This window comes from Chelonoidis abingdonii, chromosome 5, assembly GCF_003597395.2.
Source record: "Chelonoidis abingdonii isolate Lonesome George chromosome 5, CheloAbing_2.0, whole genome shotgun sequence".
Taxonomy (NCBI): Eukaryota; Metazoa; Chordata; order Testudines; family Testudinidae; genus Chelonoidis; species Chelonoidis abingdonii.
The window spans coordinates 120,660,415-120,684,274 of record NC_133773.1 but is presented as its reverse complement, the minus strand read 5'-3'; the positions used below and the strand labels follow the sequence as shown (position 1 = coordinate 120,684,274).

Here is a 23,860-nt window from a genome sequence, read left to right as displayed (position 1 = left end):
TACTGACTAAAGTACATAGCTACACACTCGGCTAGCTAGTACGTAGATTGAGGCCTCCAGCATGAACCCTTCTGGGGCATATATTACTCATTTTCAAAGGAGCAGTGAAGTGCACCTAACAACATGATTTTCTCCCTTCTCTTGGCCTGCCTTGTGTAAATAATGGCTCTTGTACTACATGTATGGTGGACATGCTTCACCCTCCTCTCCCTCCTTTGTGTGTGCCTCTGTCAGATAAAGGCAGGATCTTGCCCTTAAGGTTTATGCCATGTTTTAGAGATCATCAAATGAAAGGTGCTTTCTAGATACACATAGTTAATATGATGGTTTAAAAAAAATACTCATCTATCTAATACTTTAAATACCCTAACAATAAATATGACCCCTGGCTTTAGGTTCTCAGTTGCTTTCAGGTGAAAGTGACTGAGAGATTGCATAGAAAAAAAAGGTGAACTTTGTGATTCCTCATGAGTTAGGATAAAGAACAAACTCTCCATTGTTTTTATTATTGCTCAGGACCTGTTCAGTAAACAGAAGGGTTATTTAGAGGAAGAACTCGACTACAGGAAACAAGCTCTGGACCAGGCTTACATGGTAGGAAAGAACAGTCATTAAATTTTCATGCTTGATGAGATTTGATAAAATACAGAAGACAAAAATTTACACAGGGTTCTTTTTTAAATCATTTTTTTGTTCTGCCAGATTAGGAAACCAAAAATTACTTACATGGAGGATAGATGCCACAGGAGATGGGTTAAAATAATTGGAATTGTAAAGTTTTTTGCATTGCATTTTATTCTAAAATATGCAAAGGCAACATTTTGGTGGTAGGATTGGTTGCTAGAGATAGGCTAACAGTGTGCACAGTGATCATGAGTAAAATATGCAGAAAATGACTATAAAACATTTCAAATGTTGTTTTTCCAGCTATTTGTAAATATTTGCCGTTAACTTCTCCAAACCCAGAGATGTCTATCCTTTCCATCCTATCTATTCTAACCTCTTAAATAAAGTCACAGGCTTTGGTCTTCTCAGGTTGAACAACAAAATAAGGGAAGTCCTCTGAATTAGCACATCAGTGCACTCAGCTTCATTAGGTGGAGTAAAACCTCAAGAAACAGAAGTATTGTGGCATGAAGAATTGGTTACATATTGTAGGCATTTCAAATTGGAAAAGGATTCTTGGGGAAGCAGTGTGGTCTAGTGTTTAAAGGAGATAACTGGGAGACTGAGCACCTGGGTTCCATTCCATGCCATGGACCTTGGGCAATCCATTCAGTTTAGTTTATGCATCTGTAAAATGGATACAAATACCTACCTCACAAAGGTGGTGTGAAGTTTAGTGGGTTGCTGCCAGATAGTTTAGATCCAAATAATGTTGTTCTGGATGGTTTTCTTTCATATGATCATACAAAACCTAATTGTAAAAGCAATAATATGTCTTATTTTAGTTGATGAATATAGATTTCTGTTTGGATTTTAACATTCTCTGCTGTTCGTCTCCCAAATATTGCTGCATTTGGTTAGTGCATGAGAAACTGAAAGTAAAATTGACTAGAAACTAACAAGAAACAAAAGATCTATTGGTGTGCCCTAGCCCTCAAATACCCTGACAGACCAGAAAACACAGGTGTTTCTTTACTTGATGAAATTTCTGATTCTGTGCTTTAACCTTTGATCCCGTTGAGAAACAAGTATTTGGAATTGCTTATGGCAATTCAGAACAAAGAGAATGAAGGAAACCTGGAATAACCGCAGATTAGAACTGTAGGGTCAGTGAAAGAGAAATGAGTGACAGGCTTTTTCTTGACTTGCACTAAGTTACTATATCATTTGCAGTTCTTCTTTTTGATGCCTTGTAAACAGTTTTATTCCCTGAGCTGATTTAATAAACCAGCTGCAATGAGGGAAAACACTCGTTTGGCACTAACCTTGTAACTCAGAATTGGCAGTGGGGCCCTGTTGTGAATTGAACAAAAACTTGGGCATGTGGGAAAACGCTGAATCTTTTGTCTTTCCCAACACATACTGTGAACTCTGGTTAAATTAAACAAAGCACTCATAAAACTGAACAGAACACAAGGCCCATGCTGGAAACAGTCTCATAAGAACATGTGCACTGTATATGGAATGCTCTTTGCTGCTCACTTGAGTGCTGCTTTCCTGTTCTCTAATTGTGTCCTTCCTCTCTGTTAAGCTTGGCTTGCAAGCATTGTTGTTGTTGTGTTGGTTTCTTTGCCTGCTGTATTCAAACATGCGCCTGTTTGTGTGTGATTTGGGTTGGCATTAGAAAATCCAGGAGCTGGAAGCCACGCTATATAACGCTCTGCAGCAGGACCCTGGAAGGTGGGCGAGTGAGTCATTGAATGAAGTGCAGAGGGAGGATTTAAGAGCTGCGGTGGAGAAGGTACGCAGGCAGATCCTGAGGCAGAGCCGCGAGTTTGATAGCCAGATCTTGCATGAGCGCATGGAACTGCTGCAGCAGGCACAGCAGGTAACTCACCACTCCTTCCCCCCATATCAGTGTTACCACCATTGTCACCATCATCACCAGCACAAGAATATCACATCACTGTCACCTTGCCAAGTTATTCTGAATCTTATTATTTATATTGCTGTCATTCCAGGGAGCCCCAATCAGAATTGGGACCGCATGGGCACTATACAGACACAAAATACAATGGACTGCCCCATAGAGCTTGTAGTCAAAGACCTCCATCTTGTAAATTGTTCCGTGTGGGCAGAGCTATGCTGACTTCAAGGGGGCTCCATGGACAGACAGGGTCTGCCTGCATAGAACATTGTAAGAGGGTGGCCTGCACCTTTAAGGGCCAGTAACCCTGTGGCCAGCCAGCCCTGTTTGATTGTCTAATCCAGCTGATACGGGATCAGGTGGATAAAGGGCTGAGAGAATTTAGTCAGCTGAGAGCTGAGGCTGGCTTTTGTGATTGGCCCTGGAACAGGGAGAGATGCAGATTGAAAGGCTTCTGTACCCCCTGATTAAGTTAATAAACCATGCCCTGAAGGAAGGGTCTGAAAGAGACTTGGAGGCCGTGTTATTCCTTCCTGGGCTGGGGAAGATAGGCCGGCAGCCCTACACATGGTGGAGAATGTGGGCAGGCAGACGGCTTCTGGAACTGAGAGGAAGATGAGGCAGCATAAGAAAAAGTGGAGGAGAACAGGCAAGCAGTTATAAAAGGATAGTGGCAGAAGTGATGGCTAGCAGGGTTTGCCTGGTGGATACCCCCCTTGGTTTTTTAATAGGATAGGATGGGAGGGGACATCCACCTGTTGGCATCCCAACAGCCAGCCACAACTCCTGCAGGGTCAACAAAAACTGTTCCTGAAGCACCTGGAGAAATGGGCTCCAGGGAGTCTTGCTGGTCCTGGAGAGGGCTGCTCAGGTAGCCTTGTCCATGGTAGGTGAAGTTGGTTTCAGAAGATGACCCACTCTAAGGCCTTCCTCTGCACCTTTGAGTGAGTGTCCAGTGCTGCCAGCTGGAAGGAGTCAACTTGGGTGGCCAAAGTGGCATCATTTCTGACAGGAGAGGCCCAGGCAGTATACCAAGCCTTGAGTGACAAGCAGTCTGGCTCAGACCTGGAGATAAAAGCTACCATTTTAGATAGACTGGAGCTGATTCGAGGCATATCCTCACCTGTTCCAGACTGAGCCATTTTCATGAGGACTATGTCCATGTGTAGTGGCCCAGTGATAGTGGTTGTGGAGACAATCATGAGCCTGATGGTTCTGAAACAATTCTTGCAGATTCTGCCTGTGGGAGCCCAAAGCTGGGTAGGGCATTTTCAGCCATGATTTGTGGGAGAGGTAGTGGACAGAGTAGAGGCCAAGGGAGCTGAGCAGCAAGGCAGACCAACAGTACCCACTGGAAAAGGTGAGAATAGGAGGTGCTCTGACCTTGGAAGGCTGGGAAAACTCTCAAGGGGACCAAATCCTGCTTAGCCCTGAATGTAGCCATTAAACTATCTAGAGTGGCTTACAACCGTGAGTGCCAACCTCAAGGCAGACTGTTAAGAAACAGGACACAAACCAGTTCTGTGTTCTATACAGTACACCAACACAGTATCAAGTGTGAACTCCTCAAGCACTAGAACAGCCTTAACATGGAGTCACAGACAGTCCCCTTGGGCATTCCGGTCTATATTGCCACCCAGACAAGCCTGCCTTTGAGATAGATGGTCCCTTACACCAAAAATCATAACAATATTCAGGTTACTCCGAGTCCCAAAGGACCGGTCACTTACCCCAGATCAGTTGCTCCACAGATCTCAAATCAAAGACTATGCTTGTAGTCAGTCCTATAATGACAACTAAAGATTTACTAACTAAGAAAAAGAGATAAGAGTTATTTACAAGATTAAAGCAGGTAAACATGCACACACAAAGGAGTTACAATCTTAGTTTCCAAAAGGAGGTGATAGCTGCTATATATTGTGACAAAGTTCCTCCTCTACATTGGTGGATCCTGCGCTTATTGGCAGATTTGCTCACCTCAGTGATCTTCCCCACAGTCTGGATCAACTCCTCCTGTGTCTGATCAGGAGTTGGGAGGTTTGAGGGGAACCCAGGCCCGCCCTCTACTCCGGGTTCCAGCCCAGGACCTGTGGATTGCAACTGTCTATAGTGCCTCTTGTAACAGCTGCATGACAGCTACAACTCCCTGGGCTACTTCCCCATGGCCTCCTCCAAACACCTTCTTTATCCTCACCACAGGACCTTCCTCCTGGTGTCTGATAATGCTTGTACTCCGTAGTCCTCCAGCAGCACACCCTCTCACTCTCAGCTCCTTGTGCCTCTTGCTCCCAGCTTCTCACACACACTTCCTCTCCTCTGGCTCCTCCCCACCTGACTGGAGTGAGCTCCTTTTTAAACCCAGGTGCCCTGATTAGCCTGCCTTGATTGGCTGCAGGTGTTCTAATCAGCCTGTCTGCCTTAATTGGTTCTAGCAGGTTCCTGATTACTCCAGTGCAGCCCCTGCTCTGGTCACTCAGGGAACAGAAAACTACTCATCCAGTGATCAGTGTATTTGCCCTGTACCAGACTCCTGTACCTCACTGGTCTGGGTCTGTCACAATATGCACACTCTATATGTCCTTTAAGGCTATCCCTAGCTTGAGCAGCTTGAGGATCCCTTGCTTATGCTTTGAAATATTGACCTTTCTGAATTCCAAACAGCATAGTGATGGTAATTTCTCCTTAGCAGGGATATTTATTCCCTACCCTCAGTGTTCAAGCTGTGATGACACAAGGGCTTGTGCACATACCCTCTTCAAAACAAGGGGGAAGCAATCAACAAAGTCTTTTAGCCACTGATGTTCCTCAATGCTTTGTCTGGTGTCTATAAGCCTTCTTTTGTTGGGGAGGAGATGACACGTTTTGTGGTAAACTAATATTTCATGCTTGGTAATGCTTCTCTCTTGATCTTGGGGGTTTACAGTCTTAGCGAACATTTTTATAGTTAAAGAGCAAACTCTTAAATATTATCTTATAACATGGGATACAGATATTATATGTAAGATTAATACATGCAACATCTTACATGCATTTTATAAAGTCTAAATACTAAACACATTCTTTTCAACTTAACCTCTGTTTTAAAAATACTAACACAGGCGAGCCAGACTGGTTTCCAGCTATACATTTGTCCATGTTCAGTGAGGCCCAGGTGCTGTGGAATGAGCTACAACCCGGTCTGCTAGCGTCACACTCCTAACACCAAATGGGTGCAGGAAGGAGTATCACCAACACTCCTGAATACGCCTCAAGGCCCATCACCCTATTCTTGAGAAGTGACAAAGAGTCCAGTGGTACCTTGTAGATTAACAGAATTATTGGAGCATGAGCTTTCATGGGTGAATACCCACTTCGTCAGACACATTTTCTTTCCCCTTGATATGGATTATTTCTATGTTATACTCTTGCAGAGCTAGGCTCTAGCGTAACCATCTGGAATTGGTCTCTACTCCCAACTAATATGCTTACAGTGAGCTTGCCTGTCAAAACATCAGTTTCTTTTATTATACAAATAAAGCTTAATTTAACCTGGAGAGGGAGCTAAACAAAGTAAGAGGGGATACGACCGTGGACCAAAGAATTGACATAAGGAGGAAGGGTAGTGTACATACCAGACTAACAGGTGATGCTGGTGGTACAATACATGTCTGTGCATACGGATAAAGAATGTCAGTGAAGCGCAATCCAAAGTTAAAATGTTGTACCTAATGCGAGGAGCCCTAGGTAACAAAATGGAGAACTGGAGCTATTGGTGCAGGAAGTGAACGGATATGTATGAGGTAACAGAAACATTGGAAGAGTTAGCCGTGACTGGAGGTAAGGTATTGAAAGGTCTATTGTGCTGTTTTAGGAAAGATCCCAGAATAAAGGCAAATTAGGGTGAGTAGCCTTTGTACATCAATGATCGAGTGCTTAACTGTAATAATTAAGAAGTATAGGAATGGAACAGAACAGAAGTCTGTCTTGGGCAAAATCACACTGGTAAAGAAAGCTCTCTCAGGCCTCCCTGAATAGTGCGTGGGTGTCCTACAGACATCGATTCTTATTATAGTTACTGTATAGAACCTCTTTAATATTTTTAATTGAAGTAAACAGGCAAGGTTGATGTTGGTGATCATGGCGACCTCAGACTTCCCAATAATTAGTACTGCCTGAGACCAGTGAATGCAAGTAATAATAGGGCTCAGATTTTTTGTGAATGTAGACGATGGATTTCTTTCACCAAGTGTTGAAAGCAACTCGACGTGGATGCCATTTTAGTTTGGTTTTGGTGAGCATGAGGACCTGTAGAAGAACTGGTTGCTAGCAATTGCAAGGGAACAACCTTGAGTTCGAGTGATCAGAACTAAGTCAGTTCAATACTAGATGAGCAAGGATAAACAAAAAATAGATCTCGGTATTAGGGTTTTTGACGTTCACGGCCTAACTTTAAGAGTAAAGAAAATTAGTCAAGATGGGATTGGACTGCATGAACTTTGTGATCTATTCGTGAAGGAGGTTCTGGCGATTACTTATTCAAGTCTAAGCTGCAGAAACTATCTGGTGTAACTGCCCCTCAGTCCGAAGAAAGGGGAAAACCCTAGGCAGGATTGTAGATGAGCTGGATGAGCAAGCATCTCAGAGAGGTGATATGCATAAGACAACATAAGCAGAAAGCTACAAGGAGTGGCAGTAAAGGTGGGATTAGCAAGAGAAGCCTACCCTTAGTGAGGTTCAGAATTTAGGATAAAGTGAGGAAGGCTAAAGCCGTGCTAGATTGGACCTGGCAAAGTGACATTAAACCAATAGTAAAGTTCGTCGGCCACATAAATAAGAAGAAACAAGAAGAGAAGTTGGGACCGCTATACACTAGGGGATGGAATGGAGTTAAGGAGTGTAACCTAAGCATGGCCCAATATCAGTCAATAAGTACTTTCCTCAGTCTTTTAATAGGCTGAATAGGAGCTTAGGATGATGAAGATGTTAAATGGGTATGAGAGTATGGAGATAGATATCCCGACAGAGTAGAAGTCAAACTAGAACAGCTTGATGGGACAAATCGAGGGCCCGTACAATCCCAGCCCTAAGATATTAAAGAACTGCGATGAAATTGTGAGGCCATGAGCAGAGAATAATCGGGTAAACGGGTACGTACAATTGGAGATATTAGCACTTTTCCCAATGTATTCAAAAAGGGAAAAAAAAGTGTCCGATAACGTTAGCCTGTTAGGTTGGACGTCTCTTTAGTAAGTCTTGAAAAAATTGAAGGGAACAATAGTAAAGACATTGAGAAGGTCCGTGGTTAATTTTGGACAAAATTTTACACATGGTTTTACTTAGAGATAGATCATTGCCAAAACACCTGATCTCCCCTTCTCAGAACTGGACAGATTATATGATCATACGAGGAATGCCGTAGATTCTAATTTTTTACCTCGCCTAGATTCATAGTAGTCATTTCACACGGTTCCACATGGGAATTGTTAGTTTAATTGGAAAAGATGGCCATGGATATGAAAAATTGAAAGGTGGATTAGGAATTGGTTAAAGAGGAGACTCCAACGGGTCGTACAAAAGGGTGAACTGTTCAGGCGAAGGAGGTTACTATGAGTTCCTCAAGGGATCGGTTTTTGACCAATTATTAACCTTTTTATTACTGACCTTGGGCACAAGAGGTGGAACGTGCTAAATAAAGTTTTGTTGGATTTACACAAAGCTTGGTGTATTAACACAGAGAAGACGGGATACCATACGGAAATCTGGATACCTTATAAACTGATGAATATATAAATGAAAGTTATAATAGTGAAAAGAGCATAAAGTCATGCACTTAGGGTATAAAGGAAATTTAGATAACATTTGGGGACCGCATCATTGGAAACACAGAGGAGGAGAGGACCTTGAATGAGGTCATTGGTTGATTGCGAGGATGACTATAGAGCCGCCACAATTGTATGCGCTTGTTTAAAAAGCAAATGCGTTTAGATGCATCACTTTCCGAGGTATTCTCAGCAACGAAAAGAACGGCATTAATTAACTCAGTTTATAGGGACTGGTGAGACCACCTGGAGAACTGTGTGCGGGTCATGGCTCTCCCATGGTAGAAGGCATGAATTCAAACTGGAAACAGTTCAGAGACAGGCTTCTGGTATCCGAGGAGAATTGGGAAACCAGCCTTAATGAAAAGAGACTCAAAGAGCTTGGCTTAGTTTAAGCTACACCAAAAGAAGATTCCCGGGTAAGCTTATCGCTTTACTCATGATAATTAATATCTGATCAGGGGACTTAACATTAGTGAGAGATAGCATGGAGAAATATTTTAAGGACTTCAGTACTAAATGTAGAAAAATCGTCCAATCTGGTACAGCGGACACTAGGAAGTTCAGACTTGAAATTAGACCCGAAGGTTCTCACATTAGAGGAAGTGAATGTTCTGGTAACAGCCTTTCCAGCGGTGAGTACGTGGGTGGCAAAACATAATCTGGCCTTTAAGTCTAGAGCTTGATAAGTTTATGGACAGGAATGATATATAGTAGTAGTTTAACTATGGTCATTTGTTTTTTGAATTATCAGAAGATAGGATTTCTGCTCAGTGTCTGGTATGGAGTTGTTATGAGGGATTGGGTTCGAGTTATGCAGAGAATTTCTTTCCTGATGCTGGCTGGGGAGCCTTGCCCCACTGCTCAGGGTTTAGTTTGATCGCCCAATGGACGTCTCGTGGGAGAAATTTCCCTCCAGCTGATTTATCAGAGCCCTCTGAGTTTTTCCTTTCCCTGCCAGCCACCCTAAATAAAACTGTGGGGCATGGGTCACTGCTGGTGATTCTCTTCGCTTGGGTTTCAAACCAATTTGAAGACTTCAATAACTCGGACATAGATTTAGGGGTTTTTATAGAAGTGGATGGGTAGGGTTCTGTGGCCTGCTTTGTGCAGGAGGTCAGACTAGATGATCATATTGGTCCCTTCTGACCTATGAGTCTATGAGTCTATAAGTTGCTTAACAGCCCAAACGATGGCATAGCAGTCTCACTCGATGACAGCATAGGTTGTTCAGTGGACGGGGGGGCAGGTTTTTACTATTGTCCCCCACCCCAATGTTAGAAGCATGAGTGCACAGCACCAAGGGTTTGCTGAAATCAGGGCTGGCTAAAACTGGCTCTTTAGACAAAGCATCTTTTATGTCCTAGATGCTTTTTTCACAGGCCTGGGCCCATACCACCTAGTCTGGCTGCTTCTTTTTTGTAAGCTCTGTTATGGGTGCTACCATATCATTAAACTCTTTACAATTCCCCGATAATGGTTGGCCAGACCAATAAAGGATAGGATCTGCTTCTTGGTTTGTGGGCCACACCAATTCTGAATAGCTTCTACTTTTAAAGGGTCAGGGTGAACAAACCCACTGTCCAACCTATGTCCTAAATTAGATGCCTCTGCACTCCCCATCTTGCTTTTGGAGCCCTTACCAGTGATGTTGGTGTCTTTAAGCCTCTGCTATACAATCCCCACATGATTCAGGTGGTTTTGGTAAGAGTCACTAAAAATAACCAAGTCGTCTACATAGGCCCCGGCAAAGGTCTGTAATCCCTGCATACTTCATTGACAAACCTCTGAAAGGTAGCCCCTGCATTAATTAATCCAAAAGGCATAACCTTAAACTCATATAGGCCAGGTTCCACTATAAAAACTGATTTTTCCTGGCCCTCAGCATCTAAGGGAATTTGCCAATTCCCTCAAGTCAAATCTGGCGTGCTTATGAATTTTGTCCCACCCAATAAGTCCAGTTGGTCCTCTGTCCAGGGTTTGGGGTAAGGGTTAAGTTGGGTGATAACATTTAACTTTCTAAAATCCACACAAAATCTCAGAAAGGGTTTTATCCGTTTTAGGTACCATCACAATAATAGGTGCCCAGAGGCTTTTTGATTTAGGTACCCCCTCCCCCATATACGGTATGCTTTCCACATCTTCCTGGATTTGCTTTTGCATTTCTTCTTTAGCACTAGCCTGAAAACTGGAGTATAAAATAAGACTTTAGTACTTTACCAGGACACACCTTTTTATTTGTGAGAGCTTCTCAGTGCAACAAACCTTCTAGAAAAAAATCTACCCTTCCCTTCCCTAGCCAGAGTATTATTCTGAGCTGCATTTCTCTTCTTGTCCAGGAAAGAGTCAGCCTGTTAAGCCTCAATAGACTCCTTTTGAGTCTCACTGACATTGAGAATAGATTCTGGCAAAGCAGTGGAATTTTCAAACTCCTCCTCTGAGGACAAACTGCTACCTTGTGCTGACAAAGGAGTGAGGGTATTTCACACCCCTCACACAGCCCTCCTTGCTGCCCACAGACTTTGTCTGGCTGCAAGCTATGACATTAACCTGCTTAAACATGGTTGAAATATCATTGTCTATTAAATTATCAGCAGGTAGCAAACGCCTAATGCCTACAACAACATTTCTCTTAATATCCTCCCACTTGCTGTGGATCTTAGCCAGAGGTACAGTTACAGAGAATTCAGCCAAAGCTAATATATTTAAATTCTTACCAGGCAGTTTGTTTTCCTCCCTTACCAAACTTTCCTTTACTTGGGATGCTGTGTCCTGCCAGCCCTTACAATCTGTGCTCTTTACCTCAGCATTCTTTATAAATTCTTCTCTTCCTTCCCAAGACTCTGTCCTAATACAGTTGGGCCTTTCACCTCCTCTGCTAATTTAGTTTTATATGTCCAGGAGCCCCACCGTGATCACAGATGACCTGCCTTCCCTTAGTGCAGGGGGTTTTAAAACCTGGGCTTGCATTTTTTAAATCAAAGTTGAGAACAGGTTTATTTCCAGATCCTTCCTCCCTCTGAACCAGGGGCACAGGAGGGATTCCCTTCCCCTGGGATTTGTGCCCCGCATGAACCCTTGATTCAACAATTTCTTTAGCCTCCAAAAATGTGGAAGGTTTTTTATTTTATTTTATTTTATTTTATTTTTGCCTTTAGCTTGTCTGTAACTACCCATAACAATTGTTCCTGGGCCATCAGATCAAACAGTTTTTCATAGTCACCTTCAACCCCTGTCACCACTATCTATTTTCTCATAAAATTACACATTTTGTACATATTCAACGTGTGTGAAATTGTCAAAAACTTTAACATTTCTGTACTTCAGCAGGACTCAGGGGTAATCTTAAACCTTTTGATATGTTTTCTTTACATTTCTTATACTTCATAGCATCACCCTTTTCCATATCGTTAAAAACTTATCTTGCCTTCCCAGTTCATCTGGTCAAGAGGATAGGCATCCATTTATTCTCTGAAATAATGTGGATCCCACTCAGTCTCTCAAAGGAGAACAGGAACTCTTCTATACAATCAGACCCTTTATAAATTGAGCAGCCTTTCTCCCACTCCCTTGTTTCTTGGAGTGGGGGTGGAGGGGAGGTTGTATTCACTGGCTGGGGAATCTCCTTTTGCTGCTCCAGTACTCTGAGCTGCAATGTGTGAGCTTCCATCTGCTTCTGGTGTGCTCTCTCTTCAGCTTCAGCATTGCGTCTGACTCTGCTATTTGTTCCATGTGTCTTTGATGGCTCTCTCCTCAACCTGTTTGCTGGCCATGCGTCTTTGGTGGGCTCTATCGTCAGCCTCTTCACTGGCTTTGCCTGCTGTCTGGGTTGAATCAGTTTCCCTGGTTCACAGTTCTGCCATCAGTCTCTCATGCTTACGTTCTTCCTGGGCTACCAAGTCCTGCAGTCAGGCAAGTTCCTCTGCAGTGGTCTCTATGGCAAGTGGTGCAGGAAGGTCTTTGGATATCTGGTCAAAACTCTGAGCAAAGCTCTCAGTTCCTGATCTGGGGTTTTCCTTTTATAGGATATTCCACTCTACAAGCAGAGATGTTCAAGGTCTTTTGTCTCAAGATTATCATGTGAATGTGGTTCACTCATTGTGTCTAATCTTTAACCTTTAAAAACCTCTCAGTATCAAGTTTAAACTTTTAATAGTGCTGGGTTATGAACTATAAATTCAACTGACCTGCAGCATGTGAATTTTGCCAAGACTATTCATTTGTCAGTGTTCTGTGAGGCCCAGGGGCCTTGGCATAATCTGGCACTGGGTCTGCCAGCATCACAGTAGGGTTTCAGAGGGATGGCTCACAGGACAGAGTCAAAGTTGGGAAAACAGCATAGTCTGTTAATGGTACTGTGTGAGCTTCAGGTGCCTGAAGTGAGGCAGGAGGGCAGAGAAGTTCTCCCTTGGTCAGGGGTCCAGGGATATGGGGGAGGAATTGGACCCAAAGACCAAGACATCTGCAGAAATGGTGCACAGAGCAGACTTAGGAGTGGTGGCAGTAGCCACTAAAACTACCTTACTGACCACTCAAGGAATGGGTGGGAGAGATCTGGGGTTTCTGTGACCGATAAGAATAGGGTGGAGGCCAATGGTCAAGCCTGCAGCCTGCAGATTTAGATGGCATAATGCTCTCTTCAAGGGACAAGGTTTTGGCACAAACAGTAATGAAGGAACAAGAAGTTGTCCATATGAGGCTGAAGGATGCAACTGATAAGCGGAGCACTTGATATTGGAGGAGGAGGTGATAAAACTTCACCATGAAATCTTCCTGCAGAATTAACACAAGGCTGAGACGTTTGAGACCCTGGAGGGAGAAGTTGACTCCTCCCTCCCTCTGTCCCCCACAAAAAAAGACAGGAATGTAACAGGTTATCTTGCCCTTTTAAGGGCCAGGAGACCTGGGTCAGTCAGCCCTTTCATCTATCAGACTCAGCTGGGAAGGCAGGTGATCCCTCTGAAGGGCAGCTCTGCAGGAGAAAGGTTGGGCCCTGTGTGACAGAGGCAAAGATTGAAAGACTTCAGGGCCCCTGCAGCCTGTGTTGATCAAGGGAATAGATTTATTTTGTGTTACACTGAGGGTTTCTTGGTTTGAATGAATAAACTATGCTCCAAAGAAGAGACTTGGGCATGGCCGTAATTCTTCCAGGGTTCGGGGAGACAGGCCGGCAATTTCCTATAGCATGTTGCAGGACTGGGGCCTAAATAGAAACAATATGCAACAGGAGGTTGTTAGAAGCACAATCGAGGGCGAAAGACAATACAAGGCTGTCAGTAATAGGAATGAAGTGTAGCATATATGTCATGTCGTGGGGTTCAACTCAGATCAGTGAGAGGTTGCATTGCCACCTGTCCTGTAACCCTGGGTGCCTTAAATTAGAGGTGGGCAAACTATGGCTCACAGGCCACATCTGGCCTGTGGGACCGTCCTGCCCGGCCCCCTTGCTCCTGGCCCTGGCCCCTCCCCTGCTGTCTCCCCTCCCCCGCAGTCTCAGCTCGCTCCACCGCTGGAGCAATGTTCTGGGCGGCAGAGCTGTGAGCTCCTGAGGCAGCGCAGCTGGCCTGGTTTGACCAAGTGCTCTATGCTGCGCGGTGGCGGCAGTGTGGCCTGGCTCCAGCCAGGTGGCACGACTGTAGTGCCACCAGCCACCTGTGCTCCAGGCAGTGTGGTGAGGGGGCAGGGAGTGGATAGAGGGCGGCGGAGTTCAGAGTGGGGGTGTGGATGGGGTGGCAGGGGGCAGTCAGGAAGGGCGGGGGTTGGATGGAGTGGCAGGGGGCAGTCAGGGGCAAGGGTTCCAGGGGCAGTCAGGGGACAGGGAGAAGGGGTGGTTGGATGGGGTAGGGGTACCGGGCGGCCATCAGGAATGAGAGGAGGGGTTGGATGGGGCAGAGGTCCCGAGGGGCCATCAGGAATGAGAGGAGGGGTTGGATGGGGTGGTGGGGATCTGGAAGCAGTCAGGGGACAGGGAGAAGGGGTGGTTGGATGGGGCAGGGGTCCTGGGGGCCATCAGGAAGGAGAGGAGGGGTTGGATGGGGCAGCAGAGGGCAGTCAGGGGTGGGGGTTCAGGGGGAGGTCAGGGGACAGGGAGAAGGGGTGGTTGGATGGGNAGCTCAGTGGTTTGAGCACTGGCCTGCTAAACCCAGGGTTGTGAGTTCAGTCCTTGAGGGGGGGCTCTTAGGGATCTGAGGCAAAATCAGTACTTGGTCCTGCTAGTGAAGGGAGAGGGCTGGACTTCATGACCTTTCAGGGTCCCTTCCAGTTCTATGACACACATATATCTCCATTTTTTTTTTTAAGGTTGGATGTTAGGAAAAACTTTTTCACTAGGAGGGTGATGAAGCACTGGAATGGGTTAGCTAGGGAGATGGTAGAATCTTCTTCCTTAGAGGTTTTTAAGGTCAAGCTTGACAAAGCCCTGGCTGGGATGATTTAGCTGGAAATTGGTCTTCCTTTGAGCAGAGGGTTGGACTAGATGACCTCCTGAGGTCCTTTCCAACCCTGATATTCTATGATTCTATGATTCCATGACGGGGCAGTCTCCCAATATCCCCCAACTTAACACTGTTGCTAAGTGGGTTGTTTTTTGTTGAAACACCATATCAGAAACCTATGAAATTAAATATAAACATCTCGGGGCCCTTTCTGGCCTGAAAGAACAATATTACTAGAGCTACAGTCACACTATTGCAGTGGGATTAGGTCAGCATTTCTCTGATAGGTTCCTATTTGCAGGCATTGATCATTCCTTCTTTGTTAAAGCTGAATATAGAAAATATAAACCCCAAGGAACCCAATGCATATAATTTTAATTCAAATCTTTTCTGGCCAGATTTGAGCTACAAAAGTACCAAAAGAAAAGTTCTTGGCCTCAAGCAATGGGGTACTGTGTATGATGAGCACTTCTGAAAATCAGGTCTTATGTTTAGGATTTTTTTTCCCATACAGAACTCATCCCTCCCTCCAGGCTCACTCTCCCTCTCCCTCCCCCCACCCCACAGAATCCATCAGGTCTTCCTGGTGCACCTGTTTGGAGGAGCAGATCTTGGAGCAACTTTGCTAAATGTGTCCATTAGTACTTGACAGCTTTTTATTTCTTGTTGGTTTACTTGATAGGCATTGTTGTTCTTTAGGACACAGCTGTATTTATATTGCTCCATTTATCTATCTATAGTTATCTGAAGTCTTTGTACAATGCTCATCACCTTATACAATCAGCAAAGAGTGGCACCTTATAGACTAACAGACGTGTTGGAGCATGAGGTTTCGTGGGTGAATACATGCATTTGACGAAGTGGGTATTTACCCACGAAAGCTCATGCTCCAATACGTCTGCTAGTCTATAAGGTGCCACCAGACTCTTTGCTGCTTTTACAGATCCAGACTAACGTGGCTACCCCTCTGATACTTGACACCTTATGCAATGTAACTTTGTAGAACGCACCTGTGTAACAAAAGCAGGGCATATGAAACGGAGATCTGGTACCAAACAGGCACTTAATATTTTCAAATAGCTATTATTCCTGTATTCCAGGTGGGGAAACTGAGTCAGGGAGGTTAAGTAATTTGCCAAAGACAACAGAGAACATGTGAGTGGCAGAACTGGATCAGAACTTGGATCTTCCTGGCTCCAGTTGGGTACATAGTCTGCTAGACTACACAGTCTCAAATGAAGTCATTGTGGTATTTTAATTTATTTATACCCTCAATGTTGTAACAGGAATCAGAATAATTCATAGCAAATGCATTTATTCTTAATCAAGTGACAGTATTGGTGGGTTTCCTGTGAGTCTAGTGCTTTGTTAATAACAACCCAAAGTTCTGTGCACTTCTTAAAAAACAAATGCTGAGTAAAGTGTCACGGGGATTCATGGATTATAAAGCCAGAAGGGGTCACTGTGATCATGTACTTTGACCGTCTATGTAACACAGGCCCCACGACTTCTCTGAATTAATTCCTGTTTGAACTAGAGTAGATCTTTTAGAAAAACAGCCCATCTTGATTTAAAGATTTCCAGCACAACCCTTGGTAAATTGTTCCAATAGTTAATTACCCTGATGGTTAAAAATTTGTGCCTTTATAACAATCTGTATATTTGGGTACCCTCTACTGTATTAATAGCACTTACCGGTCTTCCTGCCCCTTAGTTAACTCTAATGGCAGGGCAGGACTAAGGAGAATGAGGTGGCCCCTGATGGGGCTGCAGTGCTTGACACAGATATTCCCCGTTTCAGAGACACTTTGAAAGCACTTGTAATAGAAACTTCATTTTGACAATTCAAAAATCTGGGTTTCTCTGAAATTGGGTTTTCAACCCCCACTTCTCTATACAACTCCTATAAGACATCTGGCCTGGTCTCCCTCTGATGCTCTAGCCATGATGGCTTCTGGGAGAATGGATGCAGTTTTTACTTAACCTGAATGGTTGCAGTTTACAAGCAAGCTTAGTGTCTTGAGGGGAGTGCAGAGAAGGTCCCACGGTGGAGGAAGCCAAGATGAGCACTGTGCTTCTGCATGAAGTGAGCCTTGACAGCGTGGCAGGTGGGGAAGTAGAGGCAGGAAGTGTGCCTAATCAATGAGCATGGGATTGTCGGTGTCTCAGATGAAGGGAGCTGGTCTCTATAAAGGTCTTAGTGGTTCGGCACGATAGTGGCGTTTGTTTTATGGCGGAACTGCTGGGTCTCAAAGTGTTCTTTATGAGGAGTGCCATGCTGACTGAAATTGGCAGGGGTGTGTGTGTGTGTGTGTGTGTGTGTGAGAGAGAGAGAGAGAGATTTTATAGCTCTCCAGCTGCCTCTTGGTCCAGATACAAGGAGTGAGTTCTCAGCCACAGGATGTTGGGTTTGCTCCTAGTATGTATTCAAATATATTCAACATTTGAAATGAACTTAGTATGGGGACATTTAAAACACTTCAGACTGGTAGTATAGTTTCATCTTGATATGTGGGGATTTACGTACAGCTAACCCATCCGTGCATAACGGGAATCATTCATGTATCTCGATTGTGCATGAAGGAAACCAGGCCTTTCTGTGGAATTATACCAGCTCACGAAGACATACGCTGCTTTTATTAAACTCTAGCTGCAACATGCAGACTTTAGGTCACATCCTCAGCTAGTGCAAATGGGCAATGCACCATTGAATTCAATGGCAGTGCATTGATTTACACCACTCTTTATACCTGTAGGAGGCAGTATATGTTAATTAAAAATCTGTTGTGAGCAGCTTGTGATATTTGCTTCTAGCAATAAGGTAAGTGCAGTCCAACTGCTTCTACTACACATGTTGCCACAAAAATGTGTTGTTGTGTTGCGCAGCTCTTTGAAAGCTAGTGGTGTGCATATTATTAAACGTTTCAGTGAAGAACTTCATTTAAAAGAATTAATTTGCATCTTAGCCAGCACAGCGACATGATTTTTGGATATTTGGCAAAGGGATCATTTTAAATATAATTTTAAATATAGTAACCTTCATAGTAAAAAATATATATATATATATATATATAAGAGAATGCCATGCTGCATGCTGTGGCTACAAAGACCATTGGGCAGAGACAGCTATTTAATAGAACACAGAGTAATATGCTACTAGAGCAAAAGCCGCAGTAAAGTTAAATATCATTTAAGAAAGCAGATTTAATCAAAATGATCAGCATGTATCAATGCCCTAAAGTAATTGTGTGAATTTATGTTCTCTGCTGAAATGAGTAAGTTACTGAGGATCAGGTTCTGCCACCCTCATTGACACTGAGTAGGATCTTACTTTGTGAGCATTCCCAGGGTGCTTATGGAGTAGCGACCTACCTAATGTGAACAGAACATGGCCTTAACTTAGGACAGGTTAATTCATTTGGCAGTATTCAAATACAAGAGAAAAGCATAATAAAACACAAACTACTTCTACCTTTATTTTTGTTTTTACTGTATTTTATGATGCAGACAAAGGGCTGGAAAATCTTTAAAGGACAGCAGATTGATACATTCCTAGCTCCAGAAATGGTTGCTGTCAATCAGAGAGAGAGAGAGAGAAGGAGAGAAATTTATTTATGCAAAAAAGTAATTTCCCCCTTGCAGTCTCCTCTGTCCCATCTTCCTTTTATCAAATTGTAGGTGAAAGAAATAAAAAAGACCTATTAGTTCATCTCATCACCTCTACAAAACAGATTTTCCCCAGTGCCACATTAGAATTTAAATATTATAGTGACGGGTGCTTTATAAATACCTAAAAGACGTTCTCTAATGCTGGGTCTAGGGTGACCAGACAGCAAGTGTGAAAAATTGGGACAGGCAGTGGGGGGCAATAAGAGTCTATATAAGAAAAAGACCCAAAAATCGGGACTGTCTCTATAAAATCGGGACATCTGGTCACCCTAGCTGGCCCAGCTCTGCAGAAAGAAAGGTGCCATAAAAAAGAATATCTTTACTATCCTACACCTGAGCATAAGACATGCATGTAAGTGGAAGACTGAAAGCATAAGGATTCCTGCCTATAAACAGCTTAACCATGTTTACTTTTGTCATGACCCCGGATTTCCTACAACCCAGTCTCAGATACCTGCTGCCACTACCAAGCTTCTCACTGAGAAGGGGCACCCTTCCCCCGCTCCCTTGTTACAAGGACCTGGTATGGTCCAGAGTGGTGGCATGAGGGTCATCCCTTGATAGGTATGGTAGCTGATTTTTGATGCCTGCAATAGAAAAACCCTATTTACCACAGCTCCACACCAGCCTGAATTAATAAACTTGTAGTTTACTATTTCCTGTTTACAATTAACACCTATGAATGAACTCCAATTTTGGCCATCTGGCAGTGTCCTTTTCAAGCCCTGTAAAGTCTTATTTTATACCCCAGTTCTCAGGCTTCCTTTTCATAAACCCTGGCATCTGATGTTTTCTCAGTCTGGTCTCACCGCCACCCTCTCGGCAGCCTCTGCATCCCTGAGGTACCAGTCTCTGGAGTCTGGAGCGGCCTTTCTTGGCACCTTTAGCCAGCATGGACACCTTCAGCAGGCAAGTCTCCACATTCCCCACTCCAATGATCCTCATCCCACTGCTGACTTTTGAACCAGCATTCTGGGGTAGCTTCTAGTAACCCAGTTGGGCCCTCACAGAGTCCTTGGGTTTCAACCACTATCTCCCTTCCACACATATATCTTACCTCCCACATACCTCATACCTAAAATAATATAATCGTAATACATACCTTCACCTACGCTGAACTTTAAACCACAGCTTTAAAGTATATCCTTTAGTCACATAACCCCATTAGAGCATTCAGCAGTGCATCACACATAAGAGGAAATTACAGCAAATTGAATGGATTTGAACAGAAAATGAAGAATTATACTTCATCTGAAAGATAAATGGTTATACCCCAAAACTGAGTTATCTAAAGTTTGCCAAGGGAAAAACGCGTTTCAAATGTAGTCCTCAGATATTTTTTTGTTTTCAGCAATAGTCAAAGAGCCGAGGTCCTTATTCCAGAAAGTATCCACTTTACCAAAGATGTCTCCTAGTTTTGCAGAATATAATATTACTGCTTAATCTCTATTGGTCTTTCCACTATAATAGGATATCCAGACTTAAGTGGAAGAGAAATGAGAATAAAAAAAATTACAATGTATGTGATTCTTGTGTTAGCTTTTTCCAGACACTCCTTAGAGATGTTTTGGCAGGAACTTTCCATGAAGAAGACTTCATTTCTTTCATGTAAAGATCTAGTAGTCATGGATTTGGTTTATCTATATAATCCATGGCTTTGAGTATCTCTCTGCATATTCAGAATCCCAACAGCCCATGTGTTCAGACTGCACATTTGAGCTTTCAAGGTTTCTTTTTTTTCTCTTCATACTTAAAACTGTCTTTATTGTCAGTCTGGTGCAGAGGCATTGGATTCAATAATTAATGTATTGAATAAGCTCAGACCGATCTTGTGTGAGTCCCGGAGGTGATCTATTTCTCCAAATATCCATATAATCAATTATGGCAATTGTTTCCCACACTAGAGTCATTAAAGTACTCTGTTTTAGTAGGGAGAAATTCATTTATCTCTCTAGAGGCTTTTGTAGTGCTGAACTAGAGGCAGAGGATATGATGAGGCCTGGGAGTTGTCCTGAGCCGTAAAGATCTTGGCTTGTTCAGGAACTCATAGATGTGTCATAGAATCAAGAGAATAAATAAAAGTATGACCACTAAGTTTGCTATCTGCATCTAGTGAGCTCAAGGTGATGTATAGCTACTGCTCTACAAAACCAGGGTCCATCCTTTCTCATACAATATCTGATTTTAAACTATTTTTATGAAATGTACAAACTGAGGACAGTTGTGCCACACTTGCCAAACATATACGTTCAAAGAGTAATAGAGAACAATGCAAAACATAGCATTTTATCTCTAGTAGTGACCTAGGCATTTATAGTGCACTCATCATCATGGCATCCGAGCATGTTCAAGAATTACATGGGTACATGATATATTCTAATCAGTGCTGATTGAACATCTAGATGGAACACTAGAACTTACCTGTGTTTTCAGGTTTTTCGCTCATTACCTTTCTGACTGGAACAATAATATGCTTTAGGATAAAATCTGACAAATAAACTCTAGCAATACTGAACAAAAAGGTTGACAAAGTTTATCCATGAGATCCAAACTGAGGAAAACTATAAAAACAACCACTAAAAGGCATGCAGGGCGACTCTATCTTCTGGTTAAACAATAATATGATAAAGTGGACAGTTTAAGCAACTTGCTTACTTAAATTTATCGAACAGCATAATCTCCAGGTGCAGTTTGGGGACAGAATTCAGCTAAATAAATCTAACCCCTTCCAAATGCCAGCCCAATAGATGCTTTTATCATCTGAAGTAAAGCAATACAATGGGTGATAAGCTTCAGTGTGAACTATTAGTGTGCTGCTAAACATGTAGAGTACTTGTGAACCCTCCTATTCAGGAAAAACACAACTACCCCTCTGCAAACTTCCTATTAAGTGGCATTCTAGTGGTCTCTTCCAATTTCTGGTGTCTGAAACTCAGAACTTTTCTATATTCTGCTGTTTTTCAGAAGCGCTGAGCACTCATCTCTCCAAACAAAATCAGTGGAAGTGGCAGGTGCTCAGCAGTTCTAAAAATCAGGGCTTTTAAAAATTTTATTTTACAGTTACAGAGATGAAAAGTTACGTATTTTTTAAAAAAAATTTACCGATGCATATTGGTCAAGAAAGACAAAAATTGTTTTGATGAAAAACTATTATCCAATTTCCTGAATGTGTCTTTCTAAATTAAATTAAACATTGAGATAACCAAATGTGGTTATTGTTATGCCAAAAAATGAGTATCAATGAAGTTTAATAATTTTAAAAGGCCCAACTTAACTTTGAGATTTAGAAAAAAAAAGTTTAACTTCTTAAAATTATTAAACAGCATAGACATTCATTTGATATTATTTCACGTTTGCTTTTTATTAGTATTGATGCTCTGAATTCATGCTTTAAGAAAATAAAGTAATATTAACATAGGTCTGATGACAACTTCAAGCGTATTATATGGTGATACAATAATGAAAAAACCTCAAATTAATCACACTCATGATGAGAAATAATAGGATGGTTGATAGTCCTGTGTTAATATTAATTTTTTGATGTAATTTTCTTAAAGCATAAATTAAGAGCACCAATGCTAATAAAACCCTAATGTTCTAGTAAATATCAAGAGGTGTACATTCAATTTTAGTAAGTAATCCAGTATCAGCATGTGGGAAACAATCATGTTAAGATGTGTTGTATTAATAAACTTCACTAATTTTACTACCAAGACAAATGTGGTTTAATGCATATTAATTTTGGTACAATGAAATGCGTCACTGGAGCTGCTGGAAGATTCATTCTATTTAGGAAGACAAATAGGAACTGAAAATGCATAATAAAGATTAGCAAGAACAATCTTCCTACATTAGTAAAATTAAAAGCATTATCCTCTTGGGTTGAGGTGCAGAGGAGGAAATGGAATTAAGTTTCCTGCTATGTAAATGAAGGACTGTGCTAAGGTTTAGGATGCTACAGTACATTCCAAATGGTGTATTGTTGACATGTCTTGATAGTTGAAATTATCCAAATTTTGGATCTTTAAGAGAAATAAGATGACACCATGCCTACCATCAGGGAATGCTGTTGTCATTCCCTTTCTCATTTCCCCATGTACAAGAAAGAGATCGATCTGAATGGTTGATAATTGAGTGCTCAGTTCTGCAATATGCAGAGCCCATTGTGAGAGGTGCTATGCAGCCTCATCTAACAGTGAAGTTAATTTTGCAGAATCAGGCGCTAACAGTCTGAATAAATGCATCTGTTTTTATGAGTGATGCACAAGGAAAGTGCACTGAGAAATGTTTTAAGCTTTTATGATGTGTAGTATGAAATACTGAAATACAGTGAAGATTTTTACATGGGAACTATTTTGTCCAGTACATGTTCTTTAACACTCATATACCATTTTTATTTAATCAGCCAAAATATCAAGTTAAAGGTTTGTTTTAATTTGCAGGTTAGTAAATAGAGTGTGTGGTTTACTAGAGCTTTAGAAATACAATAGGTTAATAAAGAGGTAAAAAGAGGGTAAATGTAGTCAGAAAATACGGTATTTATTGCCATAAGTGAATGTTACTCATCAGCGTAGTGATCTGAGTAATTGCCAGAGACAAGTCCGTCTATAGTAACCTCTATGTTAATCTATACATTAACATACAAGTCCCCACATTTCTACTGAAAATTATTTTGTGCATTAACATTATTAAAGATCAGACACATCTGTTTGTTAATATTGTTGAGAAGCTGACAAAAAGTGTGACTATAACAAGACAGTCTCGCCTCTTACCTTTCGTTATACGTGGTAAAACATTTCCCTGGCTAATCTCTGCTTCAGAATTAGATACATTCTAGAGCGTAGGTTGGTTGCAAAATAATGTTTGTATCTGAGATAGCCCATCCATAGTGTGTATCCTGTAAATGTATATCAAACTGAACCTTCCACACATTTCACAGCCAAGTCTCTAATCAGCTTAGCAAATCCTTCTTCGTCTGCTTTGTGCTAAAATTACCGAATTGTTTTCTGGGATGTGCTGATGAATGTAAATCCAATAAGAATGAGTCACGGGAACTAGTAAGGTGATTTCTGAACTCCTACTTAGTACATTCTTCTTGTGTTTTCACAACTCCTGTAGCATTGCTAAGAGAACATTTCTTGGCCAGACCAACAAATCTTCTTGACCACATTGTTTTCAATTGTATAGTACATTTGTTAGGATATGCAGTAAAGCAGACTAATTGGTCAAACATATAATTGAAGGTGCAAACACCTTTGTTATACTGCTTAACACAAAAACTATCCACTGTCATTGATCACATAGGTATTGACTTTAATGTAAAAAAATACAGCAGCCAAGTTAATAAATAAAAATTGTAGCTTGTGTAACCCACACACTTCCTCTAAGCGGTCTCGGTGCCGCCAGAGGGGGCAGAACACGACACC

At 42.3% G+C, this 23,860-nt stretch overlaps 1 protein-coding gene across 1 annotated transcript in view; it reads left to right on the top strand.

Moving 5' to 3' along the window:
* The window catches only part of JAKMIP1 (janus kinase and microtubule interacting protein 1), a 276,518-nt gene that overhangs the window by 234,497 nt on the left and 18,161 nt on the right, over positions 1–23,860 (top strand). Inside the window, exons 19-20 of the mRNA XM_032791976.2 lie at positions 517–594; positions 2,291–2,494. Coding sequence (XP_032647867.1) covers positions 517–594; positions 2,291–2,494 — 282 coding nt within the window. The remainder of the gene's footprint in view (positions 1–516; positions 595–2,290; positions 2,495–23,860) is intronic.